This window comes from Astatotilapia calliptera, chromosome 23 (genome assembly GCF_900246225.1).
Source record: "Astatotilapia calliptera chromosome 23, fAstCal1.2, whole genome shotgun sequence".
Lineage (NCBI taxonomy): Eukaryota > Metazoa > Chordata > Actinopteri > Cichliformes > Cichlidae > Astatotilapia > Astatotilapia calliptera.
Genome location: NC_039323.1, coordinates 10317917 through 10336198, shown reverse-complemented (window position 1 = coordinate 10336198; position 18282 = coordinate 10317917). Strand labels below are relative to the sequence as shown.

The following is an 18282-nucleotide window of genomic DNA, read 5'->3' as shown; positions in this document are numbered from 1 at the left end:
TCTCACATAAATCCATTAATCTTCCTTTCACACACATGTATTCTATTTTTCTTAATGCTACATATTTTTATGCTGACATATATTTATTCTCCTTGCAGGTGCAGCCCTTTCTAGTCATACATATATATACATACCCTTTACCTTTCAACACATATATATTTGTACTCCTATATATACATACAATCCCAGTGTTTATCCTTTACCCTTGCATAAATACACTCAAGATTTGTTGACGATACAAGAAATAGAGAAGCAGTGAATACATTACAGTCCTTAAATGGATGGCTAATTTTTTTACTGACTGCTTATGAAACCAGACAAGGAACTACATCTGAGAACAGACTTGTCTTGCTACCTCCACCTCTCATGACTTGCTCTCAAGGTCGACCGCGATACAGCATTTCAAGAGAGCAAATATCTCATTTAGTATCTCTTGGAATGAACTGGCAAAGCATTGCAACATGCTTAGGGGTTAGCTCCCGTACTCTGTACAGGCACAGAGAGGACCTTGGCATTGAGCCACTGACTTATGCAACATTATCCGATGAAAACCTGAACAGGGTTGTTAGGGAAATTCTTCAGTATACCACAAATGCAGGTGAACGATATGTGCATGGCAGCTTGAGATCACGTGGGTTACAAATCCAAAGGTGGCGTGTAAGACAAAGTCTACAAGAAATTGACCCCTTTGGACGTTCCCTCAGAAGACGCAATGCAATACGTCGACGACTGTACAGTGTTCCTTTCCCCAATCAGTTATGGTGAGAAAATTCTAACAGAAAAACAGTCCTGATTCTAAGTCTATAGCGAAATGGATTATCTAAAGCAAAATAACTCATTGTTTTATTTACTCAAACGTGTGCATATCCTTGACCATGTCATAGTTTCCCCATACATAACTTATACTTATTTCGTTTTTCTATAGGCATATAGATGGAAACCACAAACTTGTGAGATGGAGGATGGTGTTCCATGGCTGTGTGGATGGTTTCAGTAGAACCATCATCTACCTTGCGTGTTTAGATAACAACAGGGCATCAAGTGTTTTGTCACTGTTCATGGTTGGTGTTCAGAACTTTGGAATGCCATCCAGCGTGAGATGTGATCATGGACTAGAAAACACTGGTGTTGCCCGTTTCATGCTTTACAGGCAAGGACTGAACAGGCATAGTGTTATCACTGGCAGGTCTGTGAAAAATCAAAGAATTGAGCGATTATGGGCAGCGATTCTAAAACCGGTGTAATGTGGGCCCGCCCTCTGGTCTTCGTCAGCACACGAGCTGCCGAGTTTTGCAAGAGTTGTAAAGTTGAAATATTCTTCTTAGGAAGACCAGAGAGCAGGGCATTACAGTAATCAATGCGACTGGTAATAAAAGCATGCATCAGCATCTCCGTGTTGGCCCGAGAGAGAATAGGGCGGACTCTGGCTATATTTTTTAGATGATAAAATCCAATTTTGGTTACATGTTTAACATGTGGGATAAAACCAAGCTCAGAGTCAAAAATAACACCCAGGTTTTTCACTTGTAGCGAAGGACATAGTGAAAATGCCTCTAATTTAGAAAAAAGTTTCTCTCTCTGAGCCTCAGGACCGACAATTAAAACTTCAGTTTTGTCCTGGTTAAGCTGTAAAAAGTTTTCTGCCATCCAAGATCTTATATCCAAGATACAGTTAAAAAGGGCATCCATTGGTCTGGTGTCATCAGGAGACACGGAGATGTACAGCTGCGTGTCATCAGCGTAACTGTGGAAGTTCACTCCATGCCTCCTGATGACACTGCCGAGAGGCAACATATACAAATTAAAAAGTACAGGGCCTAGAACCGACCCTTGAGGCACACCACATGTCATTTTATGGATCTTAGAGGAGCATGTATCCATACTCACCATAAAAGATCTGTCAGAGAGATAGGAAGTGAACCAGTTGTGTACAGCACCAGAGAGGCCCACCATGTGTTTTAGTCTGTTTAAAAGAATAGCGTGGTCTACTGTATCAAAGGCTGCGCTTAGATCCAGTAGCACCAGGACTGAGAGCTTTTGGGCGTCCCAGTTACATCTAAGATCATTTAAAACCTTTAGGAGAGCAGTCTCTGTGCTGTGGTTCTCCCTAAATCCAGACTGGAATATCTCCAGGATCTGTCTATCATTCAGAAAATCAGTAATCTGAGTAAAAACAAGTTTTTCTAAGACTTTACTTAAAAATGGTAAGTTGGATACAGGTCTGTAGTTATTAAAATCATTACAATCCAAATTGCTGTTCTTCAGAAGGGGCCTCACACACGCCGTTTTAAAGGCAGCAGGGAAGACACCCAACTGAAGAGAGCAATTCATCATGTATAAAAGCTCAGCCTCAAAAAATCCATAAAGTGTTTTAAAGAGTGAAGAAGGAATTGGATCTAAAAGACATGTGGTGGGTCTCACTGTGGAGAAAACTTTCTGAAGGTTCTCAGCATTAACCAGGACAAAGCTGTCCAGTGTCTCCTCAGGTACAATCGAGCCCTCAGATGTGTTTACAATCATATCGCGATTAGATAAAATATCAGATCTGATGGCGCTGATCTTTCCCCTGAAGTGGTCTGCAAACTGCTCACAGAGTGAGTCTGTGGGGGTTCTTTTGGAGCTTTTAAAATCAGGGTTAAATAAATGATCTATGGTGGAAAAGAGGACCTTGGGATTATTTTTGTTAATACTGATTATTTTGGCGAAGTATGAATTTCTTGACTTCCTTAATGTATTATTGTACATTTTAAGTTGCTCGGAAAATATTTGATGGTTGATAGTATTTTTATTTTTCCTCCATCTCCTTTCTGCTGCCCTGCAATTTCTTTTGAGTTTTTTGACTTCTTTGTTTCTCCAGGGTGATGCATGTTTTACGTTAATCTTTTTGGTGGTGAGTGGAGCAACGGAGTCAAGGCTTTTCTTCAGTTTGCTGTTAAAATAACTAAAAATCAAATCGCAGGGTGCAGGTAAAATCACAGGGGGGCATTTGACTAAAACCCTGGTAAAATTTGCAGCCACTTCAGAGGTTAGATAGCGCCTCCTCACAGTTCGCACCGAGGTCTCCCGCTGAATAAAACCGGTGATGTTAAAAAACACACAGTAGTGGTCAGAGACAGCCAAGTCAACAACAGAGGACACGCTGGTGGACAGCCCATGGGTGAAGACCAGGTCCAGAGTGTGTCCTCTGTTGTGAGTCGGCTGCGTGACGTGCTGGATAAAATCCAAACAGTGAAGAACGTTTAAGAATTCTTTTGTTGCAGGGTCAGAAGGATTATCTATGTGCAGGTTAAAATCACCGGTTAAAACTATCATATTATATTTTGAATGTATGTTTGTTAAAAATTCTGAGAATTCCTTGATAAAAGCAGCGCTGTCTTTAGGTGGTCTATAAATTGTGACAGATAAAACTGGAGGGCTGCTGAAAACAATAGCGTGGAATTCAAAAGTGGTAAAATTATCAAATAAAATTTGTTTGGTGGTGAGTGTGTTGTTGGCTAAAGATGCAGTCCCACCACCTCTCTTACCACGTCTAATAGAAAAAGAGAAATTAAAATTTGGTGGGGAGGCCTCAGTGAGAACAACTGGTGCATCCGAACCCAGCCATGTTTCAGTTAAAAATAAACAGTCAAGTTTATTATCTAAAATTAAATCATTAATAATAAAAGACTTGTTCGACAGAGAGCGGACATTTAAAAGTGCCATACTGATTGAGACTGGTGGATTATTGACAATAGAGTTGAATGGATGTTGATATTTTTGAAGAGGCCGGAGGTTATTAATGTTTTTGGAGTTACTGGATTTATGATAATTCTGTTGCTCTCTGTTTGTGATTATGACGGGTATTGTGTTGACTGTGGGAGAGAGAGGTCCGAGTCCAGAGTTTTGTGTATTACTGTTAAAAGTGGAACAAATTAAATTTAATTAAAAATTAAATCGAGTGGTCTCATATCATTTTGTTAATCTTTTCAATTTTATGGAGGAGCATGGTGTATTAGATTCACTTAATGAGGTCCATTTATTTTGTCTTCATTATATATATTTGCCACGTATTCAAAGAGCTGCCACAGAATTTCAGAACCAGTGGAATAACCATGGACTTTCAACACAAGGAGGGCAAACCCCTCTTCAGCTGTGGCAAAGGGGCATTATCAACGATGCAGGAATACATAACCCAAATATGAATGGTATTTGTGAAAATGACTTTGGTATTGATGAATGCAGACCACTGCCAGAGCTGGAGACAAACAATAATATCGTTGTTCCATCAATTAACATTTCCATCAGTGACACCATGATGGTTACACTTCAACAGACCTTTGATCCATTTGAAGATGATGGCAATAACGGTATAGATTTATTTTGCAACCTTGTTCGTTTTCTTGAGAGACAATCCTAAAATATCAATAAGGCCTCTGGAGAAATTTCATTTACTGTAATTGTGGTTGTGCAGCTTAAAAAGAATACAGTGCCAAGACTGTTGTTAGTTCAGTATTATTAGAAGTTTAGTCACAGCTTTAAATTTCAAGAATGCTACTATCAACCTTTACATGCATGTTGACAGTTTGTATACAATTTTAAAGAATTTATGAGTTGTATTATGTGAGTCTGTTGAGATTTTACAACCATGTTTTGTTTTAAAACACCTTGTTAAAAGAAAAAATAAATTTGTTCAACCACATTTTATTGAGGTTTTTGGTCATCACAATCACCAGATGTATTGTCTTGGAACAAGATGACTCAAACTGATAACATTAACATTAATACAGTCAGTAAATACATCAAACATGGATCACTGATCAAATAGAATAGAAGTGTCAGATAAACAATATTGAAGAACACCAGAGAATAAAAGCAACAAACAAGTACAAAGCTAGAAAACAAAAATAATCACAATGCACATACATTAATGCAATGAAAAAATTATTATTGAATTATGTTAGTATATATAACTATTGTATACTTGTAGAATGGTACCCTGACAAGCAAATAGACTTGAAGCAAATGAACATTTGTTAAAAGGTCAATGCAAAAACAGAGCCTCCAATCACAAAATAGGTGGGTGAAATATGAAATATGGCAACATAAAGTAAATTCAGCTTGGTCTCAAGTGTGTTAATTGGTGTTTTAGGTGGAACATTTTGAACATTTGTTTGATTTCTGGGAAAGAAAATGCAATGATATTCAAAACAACCCCCCCACCCCCACCCTTAGAATTACTTAATGGTCGACACTCATTAATTTAACTGAGTGCAAAACTCAGATTAGCATACTAACCTGACCAGGAATTAAGCTATTCCAAAACCATGTGTATTACCTAATGCAAAGTCCATATTCTCCTGAAAGTCTTTGTAAGAGGTATGAAGTGGTAACTTTAAACAATTGATGCACGTGTTTGCAATGGGTAGTTTAGACATGGCTTGTGCATCAGGCTCTTGGTGAAGAAATTCAATGGACGGTTGTGGAGAGAAGCCAATTGGTGGAACAGTGTTGGCTCCAGTGGCGAAGGCAAGAATTGTCCCCAGCTTCTGTGTTCCGTCTTGATCTAAAGGAAAAGCAATACTGTCAAAAATGGCATTAAAGACAAAAAAAAACACAGCAAGCATTTCTACTTTTAACTGATTCAATGAAAAGATGCACTGCATTATAAATTGAACACACAATGCTTAAAACGCTAAATTTACCTTCTGCATCTGTTAGGTAGTCTCTCCAGAAACTAATGACAACTGCTTCAGCATGCCTTTTATTGCTCCCAGCTGGAGAAAGGCAGATGGTAAAGAGGCTGTCAAGAAGGTCAGCTGTAAGCACTGAAGGTGACCAGCATAGAAGGGTGCGAAAACTCTCTGGGTGAGCTTGGATTTTGTCCAGCACCTCAAGTGTCCATAGTCCATCCTGAAATCTAAATGATAATCAGAATTACCTTTAAAATCACAAATCACATCAAAAATGAATGGATCCAAGAAGTATAATCTAAAACATATGAATTTATATATACAATAATTTTTACTTCAGATTATTCACATCATCAAAAGTGTATGTCCCAAATCTGCATTTTTCATGTGATGCTGTCACCTTTGGAGGCATGGTGTACCTACACATAAAGAAATGCCACACAAAATTCCCAGAATACAAGGCAATCTGCATGGGTTTGAGTTACTTATTGGACAACAATAAATACATACATACATACCTTTCAGATGGACCACGGACTCTGTGTATTACTTGGAACATGATAATGTCATGTATAAGCAGATCCTTGTCTTCCAGCCTCCGTAGCGGCCTCAGGCAGCCAGCATTGGCTAAGTATTCCTGAAGTGGCTCAGTTGCTACTATCAGATCTTCAAAGGATTTACACTCTTTAACCTTCAAATAAAAAAATAAAAAATTAATGGGCCCCAATTAATACATGGAGTAGAACGAAATGCACACAATACTAAAACATTATCCAACAACTGACAAATCAGTTTTACCCTTTTAATTTTTTCACGCAGGTCACTATCGGCAACATCTTCTAAAACTGGTTTAGCCAAATCTGGGCCATCAACAAGGCAAGAGAAGAGTGTTGGGGACAGAAAGCCTGCTGGTGGACCACCATGTACAAGGCTTACTGCAATGGCTCTGCCTGCAATGAAGTACCTGTCCTCCCTCATGGCTAGAAATAATGAAAAACATTACATGTCAATAGATGCATGAAAGCGCTTGACAAGAACTTCATAAAAATGATTTTTTTATTGCATTACTCCAGGGATATCAGCCTAAAATCAATACATACCAGCACTATCAAGCGCCAAGTTCATTTTGCCTTCTTCACCCTCAAACATTGGAGACAGGGGCAAAGCTTCGATCAGAAGTCTTAGAAATTCTCTTCTTGGTCCACCCAAGTCAACAGCCTCTTCAGGTACTCCCATATCGTCAGAAAACCTGACAGAAATTGTGTGGCATGGATCATATGTTGCTCGTTTAAAACCTCTAATTGCTCCATCCAGGACTGTTGATCTATTAATGTTGAACTTGCATTTCTTCTGTTGGTTTACTTTTGCAGAAAGTTCCTCCAAAATATCTTTTGCTGATACCAAACAACTTGAAGTCCTGTAGGATTAAAAAAAAGAAAAAAAAAAAAAAAAGAAAAAATATTGAAAAGAACATCAGTAAAAACATTCACATACAAGGGCTACAAGGACATACAAAGTTTTGTCAAAATCAGAATCAGCATACTTTAATAATCCCTAAAGGAAATTATCATAATCATAAGCAAAATGTACAAAGGAGTATATTGCTCAGTGGCTTTTTGTATTGTTTATATGTTTTGGAGAACTAGAAAGCACTAGAGCAAAGAAAAATAGTTTCAATGCACAATAAGTAAATAACAATAAGTAAATTTCACTTCATTGTCAGATAGGCTCTGTTAAAAATTCGCTGCCTATTTCAAATAAAATAAAATTTGCCAGCATTACAGCATTATCATTTGACTCTGTAGACATTATTCAAAAAACTGTTTTGTTAACAGCAAATATAAATATCATATATGCATATAAATATCTGAGGATGGATTACACTCCTTCACAACACTGGTTACAGTATTGGATTGCAACAAATATGGTGTGTTTAATTGGCTACTGTAAAACATTTGTATTTGAAACTAACCTTTCGCTCTGCAGGCTTGCTAGTATAGCCTGGTTAAGTTCCTCATCATCAGAAGACATGTCAGATAGTGGAGTCATGATTGAAAGGTAGTTATCGTAGTTTACAGATTGACTGTGTGTTGATGTACAGGGTAATGCTGAACAATGATTCTCTGGATTCCTGGTCTGGTAGGGTGAGCTTGAGGTATTTCGGCACGTCAGGACCAGAACTGGATCACTTAAAGATGCAGATGATGAGGTAGAAGGCTGACTAGTGGAAGGGTAGATTTCCAATGAAGACACTGGTAACTGGCTGAAGGAAATGTTTGTTGAAGCGCTGCTGTACTTGTGTGAGATACTACTTTCATGGGTCAAGGCAGGAGTTTCCGTTAATAATGTTCCATTACAAACTGATGAGGCAGGAGATTGCGTCGGAGCAGAGATTGGTTGGAAGGCAGCTGTTGAACTGGTAAAACTGTCTGAAGATGATGAGCGCAGCTGCCTTGATGAAACAGGGTTTTCTTCACAGTTTTCCTCACTGCTGTAGCTTGTAATATCATCCTTAGAAATAAAATAATAATTATAATAATTCACATATATTGAATTTGAACATTAAATACCATATATCCAACCTCTTCTGCTTATTCTTATCAGAGGTGGGGTGGTTGGAGCCTATCCCAGCTACCATAGGGTGAGAAATTTCAAGAGTTAATAGATCTTTCTCACAATTACTTTGACATACTAGGCAGACAAAATTGTAACACATCTCCTGAACAGCAGTAGTCTTACGTTCTATAATTCACAAACAGCCCAACAGAGCAGCTGTAAATTTAGTCAATACCAGAGCTTAGGATTAACATTTTTAAAAAGGAACATTAACTTGGTACTATTCTATCCAACTACAAAAGGTGAAAGGCAAGTTTAAAAAGAACAGAGATGAGAAAGTTCAAAGGTTGTTTATGCACCAATTTCTGGTCTTCATATTATTACTGTACAGTGCTATGTAGATTCATTTAAAAGTCAAATAATGTACCAAAATTGGTTTTGATGGTCTGATGTATAGGGCTCTCGATTTATAAATTTTATGTATGAGATTTGCATCCAGCTCCTGTCCTGCTCGCAGTTTGGGCGCAATCAGTATGTTGCCACAAGCCATCAGGAACTCCAGGCTGGAAAACAGTTAAGTTGTAAAATGTTTAAAATCCAAAACAGCAAAAATGTTCCAATAACTTTTTTAGAGCTAATCTTGTTTTCGTCTTTGAATCAGACTTAAACCAGTAGTAACAGAAGTAAACTTTATACAAATGTCAAAAAAGTATGCCAAAAATGGAGTGTTCAAGAAAGGATAACTGATTTGGTTCTTTTAGTTTACTTTACTGATTCATGTCTACCTGTTCTCTGACTTAAATCGTTATGTAAAGCTTTGAAATGCCTAGATATCGAAAAGACTACTGACAAAAGCTGTGTCGTATTAGGTTTCGACTGCTAGCACAACCTACCTTACATCAATAGAAAGTTTATCTCCAAAGGCGTCCCTTATTTGTTCAGAGACAGTTTTCTGGTCCCAGGATTTTTGGAATTCAAATCCATTCAATATATGCCCTTGTTCATGTAAATGTTGTTTTGTGCGATGCTTGACAACAACACTGCTTGATGGCCGTGGAAGAAGGATGACAACTTTGTTGAAAGTATCATGATAATGTGTCTTGGCCCTATAAAACAAAACAGAAACTATATTCAGATTTATGTATCCTTTGTTTTATTTACCTATACTTAGACACTATCAGTTCCTTAAGAAAGTTGCTAATGTCACTTGGTAGTGACCAGCTTACACGTTAAACTGTTGCTAAGCTTTTATAAATAAAATAAAATGTTACACAGTTCATATTAAAAAAACAGTATCACAGCTAGCCATTTAGCCCACTTGAATATGTTTAAAGTTGCTCGTGCATGTAAGAGTTGAGTATAATAGCAAACACAAATAACCGAAACATAATTTGAAAGAAAAAAAATGCATAAAGTAATAGCATGCTTATAAATTTCCTTTGAAAAAAAATGGAAAACGTCCGTAAAATAGAAAATGTTTTGGGGTTTGACCATTATAATTCACTGACGCTTGAATAAAAAAAAAAAAAAAAAAAAAAAATATATGTATATATATATATATATATATAAGAGAGATAATCCCATACAGCTTATGACAAAATTTGATCCGAAGTGATTGATGGCCCTAATCACGACCTTTTGACCCCCCGCCCCTCCCCTCCGTGGGAAACCCCCGCGTGACGAATCGTATCCGGAGAAAGGGGGGTGGGAAACCCCCCGCGTGACGAATCGTATCCGGAGAAAGGGGGGCGGACCCCGGAAGCGCGCCATCTGTTGCTAACCGTATCGAATTGCACCCCGAGAAAGGGGGGCGAACCCCCGGAAGCGCGTCATCTGTTGTTGGGGGAAAAAAAAAGTTTTTAGAGGGAAAACCTCCGGAACCGCGTCATCTGTTGTTGGGAAAAAAAGTTTTTAGAGGGAGGGGGAAACCTCCGGAAGCGCGCCATCTGTTGGAGGGGAATAAAAAAGCAGAGAGAGGAGTCCGTCACAATTTCTAAGGCACAGACACAAGATGGATTTCCTTCTGCAGCCCCGCAGCGGTCCTGTGTCCGATGAGATCTGCTCTCCCAAAGAAGAAGGTTTTGAATATGACATATTCAAATACAGCATATTTACTATGGAAGGCATCGATCCGGACCTTATGACCCTACCGGAAATACTCCGGAAGTGTCTAGTCATTTTCAGACCTGTTGCGTCATGTTCCCTAAGCACAGCGGTGATGCAGCAGCTGATTCTGTGATGTATAGAGAGACAGAGCGGATGTAATTTTACTTTCTTAAGCTGCACCGGCGTTTGTAATGGAAATAAAGAGTGACTTCCTGTAGAGATTTCAATAGTAATTTTATTTTCCTATAATACAGACGCTGTAAAAAAACCTTTAAGATACACCATAGCTTGTGATGAAAAGAAGAACTTTCTATCCGCTTGTAACCTACAGGCTGCCTATGTGTAAAAACGGATAACTGTCCCTTAGTGAATACTACTTTTCCTTTTGAGAGACTGAAAAACAAACCAGCGACAGGCGATCTTGTTTCACACACACACACACACACACACACACACACACACACACACACACACACACACACCCGCGGGACCAAGGAGGAGTTTTTTTTCTTCAATACTTTAACAATAAGTTTTCTCAATAGATAGAAAATGATGACGCTGAGGAGTCAACATCCGATATTATCATTGCTTGTAACCCTTGTAAAGTCTTAGTGGAAAAAAGCTCATATTCGAATAAGTTTATTCCCCTCTGTGGGAAAGAGTTTTTTTCTCAGAGTCAACCATGAGGCGAGTTTTGTCAACAGTAAGAACAAGGTCAGACAACTGTTGCCCATTTGGTAAAACAAATACCCGTCTCAAAGTCATATTTTACCGTTGCAGAATGTGGAAAACAGACGGCGTTCGCAAGAAGGCAATCAAAAAAAAAAACAAAAAAAAACAACCCTCTCTAACTATTGGTATTGTCAAGAGAAAGATGCGAAAAACAGATGCTTCGCTAGACTAGGATAAAATGAGAGAAGAAACGGGAGGGGAGTCGATATCTACTCAGCCCCTACTGTGACAGTTCTACCAATCGCGAGGAAGAATCCGTGAATATTATGTCAGCATTCCGTTCAAACAACGCCGCCGATCACACACACACACACACACACACACACACACACACACACACACACACACACACACACACTGCGGGTCAAGGAGGAGTGAGACGGCAGAATAGTTTTTTTCTTCATTACTTTTACAATGGGATTTCTCAATAGATAGAAAATGATGACGCTGAGGAGTCAACATCCGATATTATCGTTGCTTGTAACCCGGTAAATAATTTCGTACATCTCCCCATAAAACAAGTCTTAGCGGGGAAAAAAGCTCATATTCGAATAAGTTTATTCCCCTCTGTGGGAAAGAGTTTTTTTTTCTCAGAGTCAAGTTTTGTCAACAACTGTTGCCCATAAAGTAAAACAAATATCCGCCTCTAAGTCGTATTTTACCGTTGCAGAATGTGGAAAACAGACAGCCCTCACAGGAGGCACCATAGTTAAAATATTTAAATTTCAACTAAATTTGTAGTAATGATCGGATTTCCTCACTTATCTACACCACACTCCTTGTCCTTGATTTCTTATCGTTCCTCTGTCCCTTAATAGAAACCACATATATAGAAACTATCCTCCCTTTCAGTTGTCTTTTGCACTTCCATATCGCAAAGCAGTTACTGTAGGTTATTTTCTGCTTATGCATTAATGTAATTAATTAACTTATTTATCCTTAAGTAAGGTAATGACTTGAGTTCTAATGCTTTTTGTCTCTTGAGTTAGCTGTCAATGTGGGATTTTTTTTCCCCTTTTGTCCAGTTAAAGCTGCCTTTCATTCTTCAACACAGCTTAAACTCTAATAGGTAAGCTTTCTTGTAATTTCTTAGTTCTGCAGGCTTCTTGAAAGACATCCGAGACTCTTCTTTGGATGCTGGCTGCCTTTTGTTTTGTTTTCTGTCAAGATGATCCCACACCGCTTCGATCATCTTGAGGTTCGAACCCTGGAGAGATCAATCCATGACTGATGCGTTGTTTCATCCAGGCATACTTTGACTACATTGGCAGTATGTTTGCGATCATTGTCGTACTGAAAAATGAAGTTGAAGCCAATCAGACACTACGTGGTATTACATGGTCGATCAAAATCTGGTGGAACTTTTCTACATTCATAATTTGATTAATTTGGATAAGAGCTCCAACAACACTGGCTGAAATCCAGCCTCAAAGCACGGTAGAGTATCCACGCTGTGTTAAAGACGGCTATAGACATTCACTGTTGTATCTCTCTTCGGACCTCTTCCATGCATATTTCAAATTTGGATTCATTACTCCATAAGACATATTACAGCTGATTTCTTTTTCCAGTCAATTTCTTGTGTAATTTGGCACACCTCAGCCTTATTTTTCTCTGTTCTCCTTCCTTAAGAATGGCTTATTAACAGCCACCCTTCCAACTCAGATAACTTTTGATGAGGTTTCATGAAATGTTTACAGCACTTGAGTTACTCGCCACGGCCATCCTAAATGCTAAAAACACTAAACTTTAATTCTAAATTACGTAATTAACGTTAACCAGAAAAAACAAGCCAAAGTCGAAATGTTGCTGAGCTGACCTGTGGTATGCTAGGTCTTCTAAAGCACGTATAATGTAAACAGAACTGGTCTTTGCACAGAAGCCTGTGGAGCTTCATAATTAACCTCAGTGTGTGAAGAGGACTCTCCATTTAATAATAGCTGTAATAAAATGTTATGGCCGACGGTGTTAAACGCTGCACTTGGGTCTAGCAGGGAAGATTTCAACTTTTCAATACGAATGAAGGCTGCAAACTGATTAGATTAATGTCTGATGATCTTTTCTGTGCTTCTTCAAGTTTGTAACACCAAACATATTAAAGGATGATGTAAGGCTCACAGGAAGAGTTTAATTAGACACATTTACTATTTTCTTTATACTCTTTCTTTCTTGACATGTTTAATATGATTACTATCAGAGGAGAAAATGAACCTTGTGTAGTCTAAAAACTTTTTTATTTAATCAAACTGTAATGTTGTTGAACTCTGACGAACGTGTCTTTTAATCTTGTCAACAAATCCTTAATCATCTAAATCTGCCATTTATCATCTTGTAAAATGTTCCCTCTGCTTCTGTTGCACATCTCCCCCCGACACTCTCTGCTTCACCAGCCCTGTGCAGGTGGTCCAACCCCTGCCTGCCTCCTTAAACTGGGGTGTTTAAATCTCTTTACCTCTGTTGTGAACTTCACACAAAGTTTGTGGTAACAAAATCAAACTGACGAGGATCTCGTTTGAAAAACACACACACACTCACGAGACAAAATAAAAACAGACTGCTCAAAGCAAAAGCAGAGCCCTCACAGCTGGTAGTACAAACACAGTGACAACATGCGTATTAGATACCCTCAGTGCCAAAAGCATAAATATGAAAAAATGTGATCACCAAGAATATCCTAAAAATGGCATTGAGGTGGGTGTTACAGTAAAGAAAAAAAAAAGTAGCCAAATTTTCATCGGAAAATGTTGAATTTTAGTAAAAACAATGCTCTGTAGTTTGATACTGTCGTTACAGACAAAGCAGATGTTTAAAGCCTTTGGACGCACATTTGAAACGCACTCATTCTCCTTATCAGCTGGAAACATTAAAGCCGTAAAATGACTTTTTCAAACGGATAAAAACTATTGAACAGCAGCAATGATGAGCCTGTTCCAAAATTTGAATGTACATGTGTTGAAGGTGCGGGTCTTGTTGAATTATTAAACATACTTTCTTTAATTTTTCGTGCCACAAAAACAACAACTTTTAATTTTCTTCTGCTTGAGTCTCGGCCTCGGGTAGCTCTACTTATCATTGCTCAGTCAGTTGTCTGTTTGTGCTACTTTTTTTCAAGGAGCAGTGGATTATTGGTAAGGGTGACTTTATGTGTTTAGCTACTTAAGTGGAAGTACTGTGGAAAGTTTTACCTTACATACATAGATCTACCAGTACAGCTTCTGAGGTAACTGTTTACAAAATGTTATAATCTATTCAAAGGTTCTTTGCAATTTTACATTGATAAACATTATCCTTAACACATTTGGCCCACATAAAGTACTATGGCCATCACACTGTCATTTAGAATTGTTTAAATAACTCGTGTCTTAAGTCCTTCCATCAAACAGAAAATTAAAAAAAAAAAAAAACATGGTTCACTTTTACATCACAAAATGTTAGAAATATAAGCCGTTCATAACAACCTGAAAGGTTGGGAGTTTAAAATGCAAACCGATGGAAGCAGAAGTAGAAGACTATAATGTCTCAGAGCACACGGTGTCTATTAATGTGTAGACATGTATAAATAAGAGCTTAATAAAGATGCTTAATTTCTTAAGAAATAAACAGGTGTTAGTCACTTTTGATCTTTATCAAAAGTGGATGTTGCATCTGTGGCTAAACCACTGTACCCAAAAAAACTTTAAAAATCTACTGTGTGTGAGGCTGTGTAAGTAAAGCTTGCCCTTCACACCTGCGTGTAATAAACCATTTGTTGGGGGTTGTGGATTTGGCACCTCAGCATTGTGAAAGTGGGGAAACATGTTTCTGGCTGTGCATAAGATTTCTGCTTACAACTTAGAATCTCAGTTCTAAATGAAATTCAGATGTTTTTTTAAGTATGGCTAATGTATTATTTGACTTCTAAGGCACACACACACACACACACACACACACACACACACACACACACACACACACACACACACACACACAAGAACAACACAGAGAAGAAGAAGAGGGGGTCGTTTTACTACGCATCATAAAAACGCAATCATTCATCTTCCAACTGTATCTTTCTGTTCTGGCTTTAGAGTCATAGGTTGTTTACTGAGCCGTACTTTGGGAGTCATACTGTTGTGATACTGAGGAGAAAGGGGTCAGGTTTGATAGACTAAACCCTTACACACATAACTTGAAAAACCTAAAGAGTGTGTGAGACTGCTAGCTGTGTTGTTCAGCATTAAACTCATCTACAAATGTGTTAGTAAAGAGCGACTTGTACTTCTGTCCCATTAAGCAACGGTTTAACAAATTTCACTGCAAACTATAAAAGGAATCTGGATTTATATAGAACATAGTAGTGATGGATTAAGTGCAGGAAACACTAGTATAAGGTGTCTATTGAACAAATCTCCTTCAGCGTTCAAAATGACCAAAGTGAGGCCTACAGGCGTTTCTCTCGATTGGTTGTGTTCAGGGAAAAAGCAGCTAAATACACTGAGACTGCTCCCCATTGTTAGTGAGTTAACTCTGGATATCTGTAGGTTTTGTCAAACTTGGAGTGAACAAAAGCAGAAAAACAGTAAAAGATGCAGACGGTGAAAGTCTGGTTTATTTCATGAACACAATGAAACATTTTACAGTCCACAGAGCAAAGTAGCATACATGATAAATAGATACACATAACATGAGAAGTAAAACTCGTCGTCTTACCACATGTTATATTCTGTAAACTTAAAATAACCACAGAAATTAGAGTTTAGTGTTTTAAGTCATCTATTAAAAACATGAGTCAACATTACTGAAGTGACGCTTTAACGATGCGTCTTATCACCGTGTTTATGATGATAAAACATGTTCTCTCGTTAGTAGATGTCTGCGCTGTCACTTGTCATGAAAATGTCCAGAGCCAGGGTTCCTCTTTAATCACCATTGATCATTAATAGGGTCACAAAAGATTTGTCACATTATCCCCATAAACAAAATGCTTTTATAGAAATCATTGTGATACAAATATTTAGATTCTTGATTCACAATGTGCACGAACTCAAAATCTTTAGAGGTTCATATTTATAAAGTATCGCAAATAATACATTTATACCATTGTATGAGCTACTTCTTGTAAAAACTGATTGAAAAAAGCTCCTGTCGTGACCTTCCTTCTGTGAGGACACACACACACACACACAGAGAGAGAGAGAGAGAGGGGGAAGATCATTAGGATTGGAGGCGTTTTTGGATTTTCACTTATTGTTGGCTTTACAGTCACATAAAATTCATTCCAATTTTTTTGCCTTTGCTTCAATTAAGGTGTTTCTTTAAATCTACAGCAGCTTCCTTTTCAAAAAGTTTACTGACATAGTAAGGAAGTAGCTAGGGAACTCAGTAAGTATGAGCAACAACAGCTTAGGGACTGTTTCTACAATAAAGAGGAATTCATCATCATCTGCAGTTCATCAAAAAAAAAAAAAAAAGTGCCATTAAAAACAATTCAGCAGATCCTCAAAGTATGGATACAATCTGTTTTCAGCTGTAGAGGTACGCTTCATGTACTTATCAACATGCAGTTTAGAGGCTTGCATTAGAGTGCTTTGGTACTTGGGCCTCTTTTATTTAGCACGGTTATACCATTGTGTATTTAGCTATATAAATATGCTCAAGAGTCTATTGTATGTTTGTCATGCAATTAAAAATTCAAAAATATAATTTTTAAATCAGTAACTTTGCAAATTTAGCGCGGACCCTCACCCCTCCCTCCGGCTCCCACGGCCCCGCTGTCACCGTAAGACTCATACTCTTCCCCCACGTATGCTGCTATTTCCCCGCGCCCCAATAATTCTTGTCCTTTTTTCTGTTGCAGCCTCCCACAGTCCCGTTTTCGGCGTTCCTGCGCGACTCATCTCCCGGTCCCTTGGTTTCTCGAGTTTCACGCGTGTTTTCCTTCTACCCTCCCGGGACACCTTCAGTTAAAATAAAGTTTATTTTCTCGTACTCCTGTGTGTGTTGGCTCTGCTTCTGGGTCCAGCTTGTGCGCTGAACTTCGGTTCATGACACTAATAGTTTTAAATAGAGCACCACAAACAACAGGTATTCCTTTAGAAATAAACTTTTCTTGTGTTACTTCTAAAAACTACAGATTCTTAACTCTGCAACAGTTAGACAGAGTTGGTTACAGTTAGGCCCTCAACAGTCAGCAAAACAAGTCATAAAACAATAAAAGAGGCTGCCTTATCAAGAGCATCCCAGCACTGTAGTTCCATTACAATCAGTTTCCTTTATTTTATCTTATCATGTCAGAGGCCAACTGAAACCAAGTCCACCTATATAAAAACACCCCACCAGACACACAGTAGTTTCCTCAGCACTTCACAATTCCCCCCCAAGGTATAGCGTTTTAACTTTTTATTTTTTCGGATCCCAGACACAGCGGTGTGAGGTAGTTAGCACACAGTTTGGACGTGTAGAAAACATTGCTTGTTTGGAACACATCAGCAGAGAGGTAGAGTTCATAGCTGTTCATAAGAGTTTAATTTAATCAAACCTCATTTTACGGATCTAAGTGGCTCCTCATCACTAGCCAATTCACCATTTTATTTAAATATCTGAATTTTCGGAATGAGGATCCAAGCGGGACACAGAGGCTGCTTTAACGCACCAGAATGCAAATATAAATAAAAGCCTGACTATCCTGAGAGCCTAGCTGCAGCGAGACCTTTCTTTCACACGGATTCCTGGATGTGCGTCAGATCCGACTTTGCTACCCGCACAGAGCGTTTCTGACAGTCGGGCGCTGCTTATACAATAGAGAAAAGCAACAATACACCGTGTTTCTCTGCTCCAAGGTAAGGATGTCTGTTATACCCAGCGCATAAATGTCTCTGTGTTAACGTTGATTATTCAAACCCTGTTGAAAATGTGACACATTTGTTATCCAAAAACATTTCCTCTAAATTTGCAAAGTTACTGATTTAAAAATTATATTTTTGAATTTTTAATTGCATGACAAACATACAATAGACTCTTGAGCATATTTATATAGCTAAATACACAATGGTATAACCGTGCTAAATAAAAGAGGCCCAAGTACCAAAGCACTCTAATGCAAGCCTCTAAACTGCATGTTGATAAGTACATGAAGCGTACCTCTACAGCTGAAAACAGATTGTATCCATACTTTGAGGATCTGCTGAATTGTTTTTAATGGCACTTTTTTTTTTTTTTTTTGATGAACTGCAGATGATGA

At 38.2% G+C, this 18282-nt stretch overlaps 1 protein-coding gene and 1 long non-coding RNA gene across 2 annotated transcripts in view; one reads left to right on the top strand and one right to left on the bottom strand.

Moving 5' to 3' along the window:
* Positions 1-3933: 3933 nt before the first annotated feature.
* The window catches only part of LOC113015838 (uncharacterized), a 67379-nt gene continuing 53030 nt past the window's right edge, over positions 3934-18282 (bottom strand). Inside the window, exons 2-10 of the mRNA XM_026158191.1 lie at positions 9119-9331; positions 8653-8788; positions 7642-8180; positions 6770-7086; positions 6468-6649; positions 6188-6360; positions 5682-5896; positions 5451-5542; positions 3934-4079 (exon numbers count right to left, since the gene is read on the bottom strand). Of these exons, the coding sequence (XP_026013976.1) occupies positions 4002-4079; positions 5451-5542; positions 5682-5896; positions 6188-6360; positions 6468-6649; positions 6770-7086; positions 7642-8180; positions 8653-8788; positions 9119-9331 (1945 nt within the window). The 3' untranslated portion in view covers positions 3934-4001. The remainder of the gene's footprint in view (positions 4080-5450; positions 5543-5681; positions 5897-6187; positions 6361-6467; positions 6650-6769; positions 7087-7641; positions 8181-8652; positions 8789-9118; positions 9332-18282) is intronic.
* On the top strand, positions 16783-17030 carry LOC113015841 (uncharacterized). The gene is made up of 2 exons (XR_003271169.1): positions 16783-16821; positions 16900-17030. It is a non-coding gene; the product is annotated as an uncharacterized LOC113015841 (long non-coding RNA).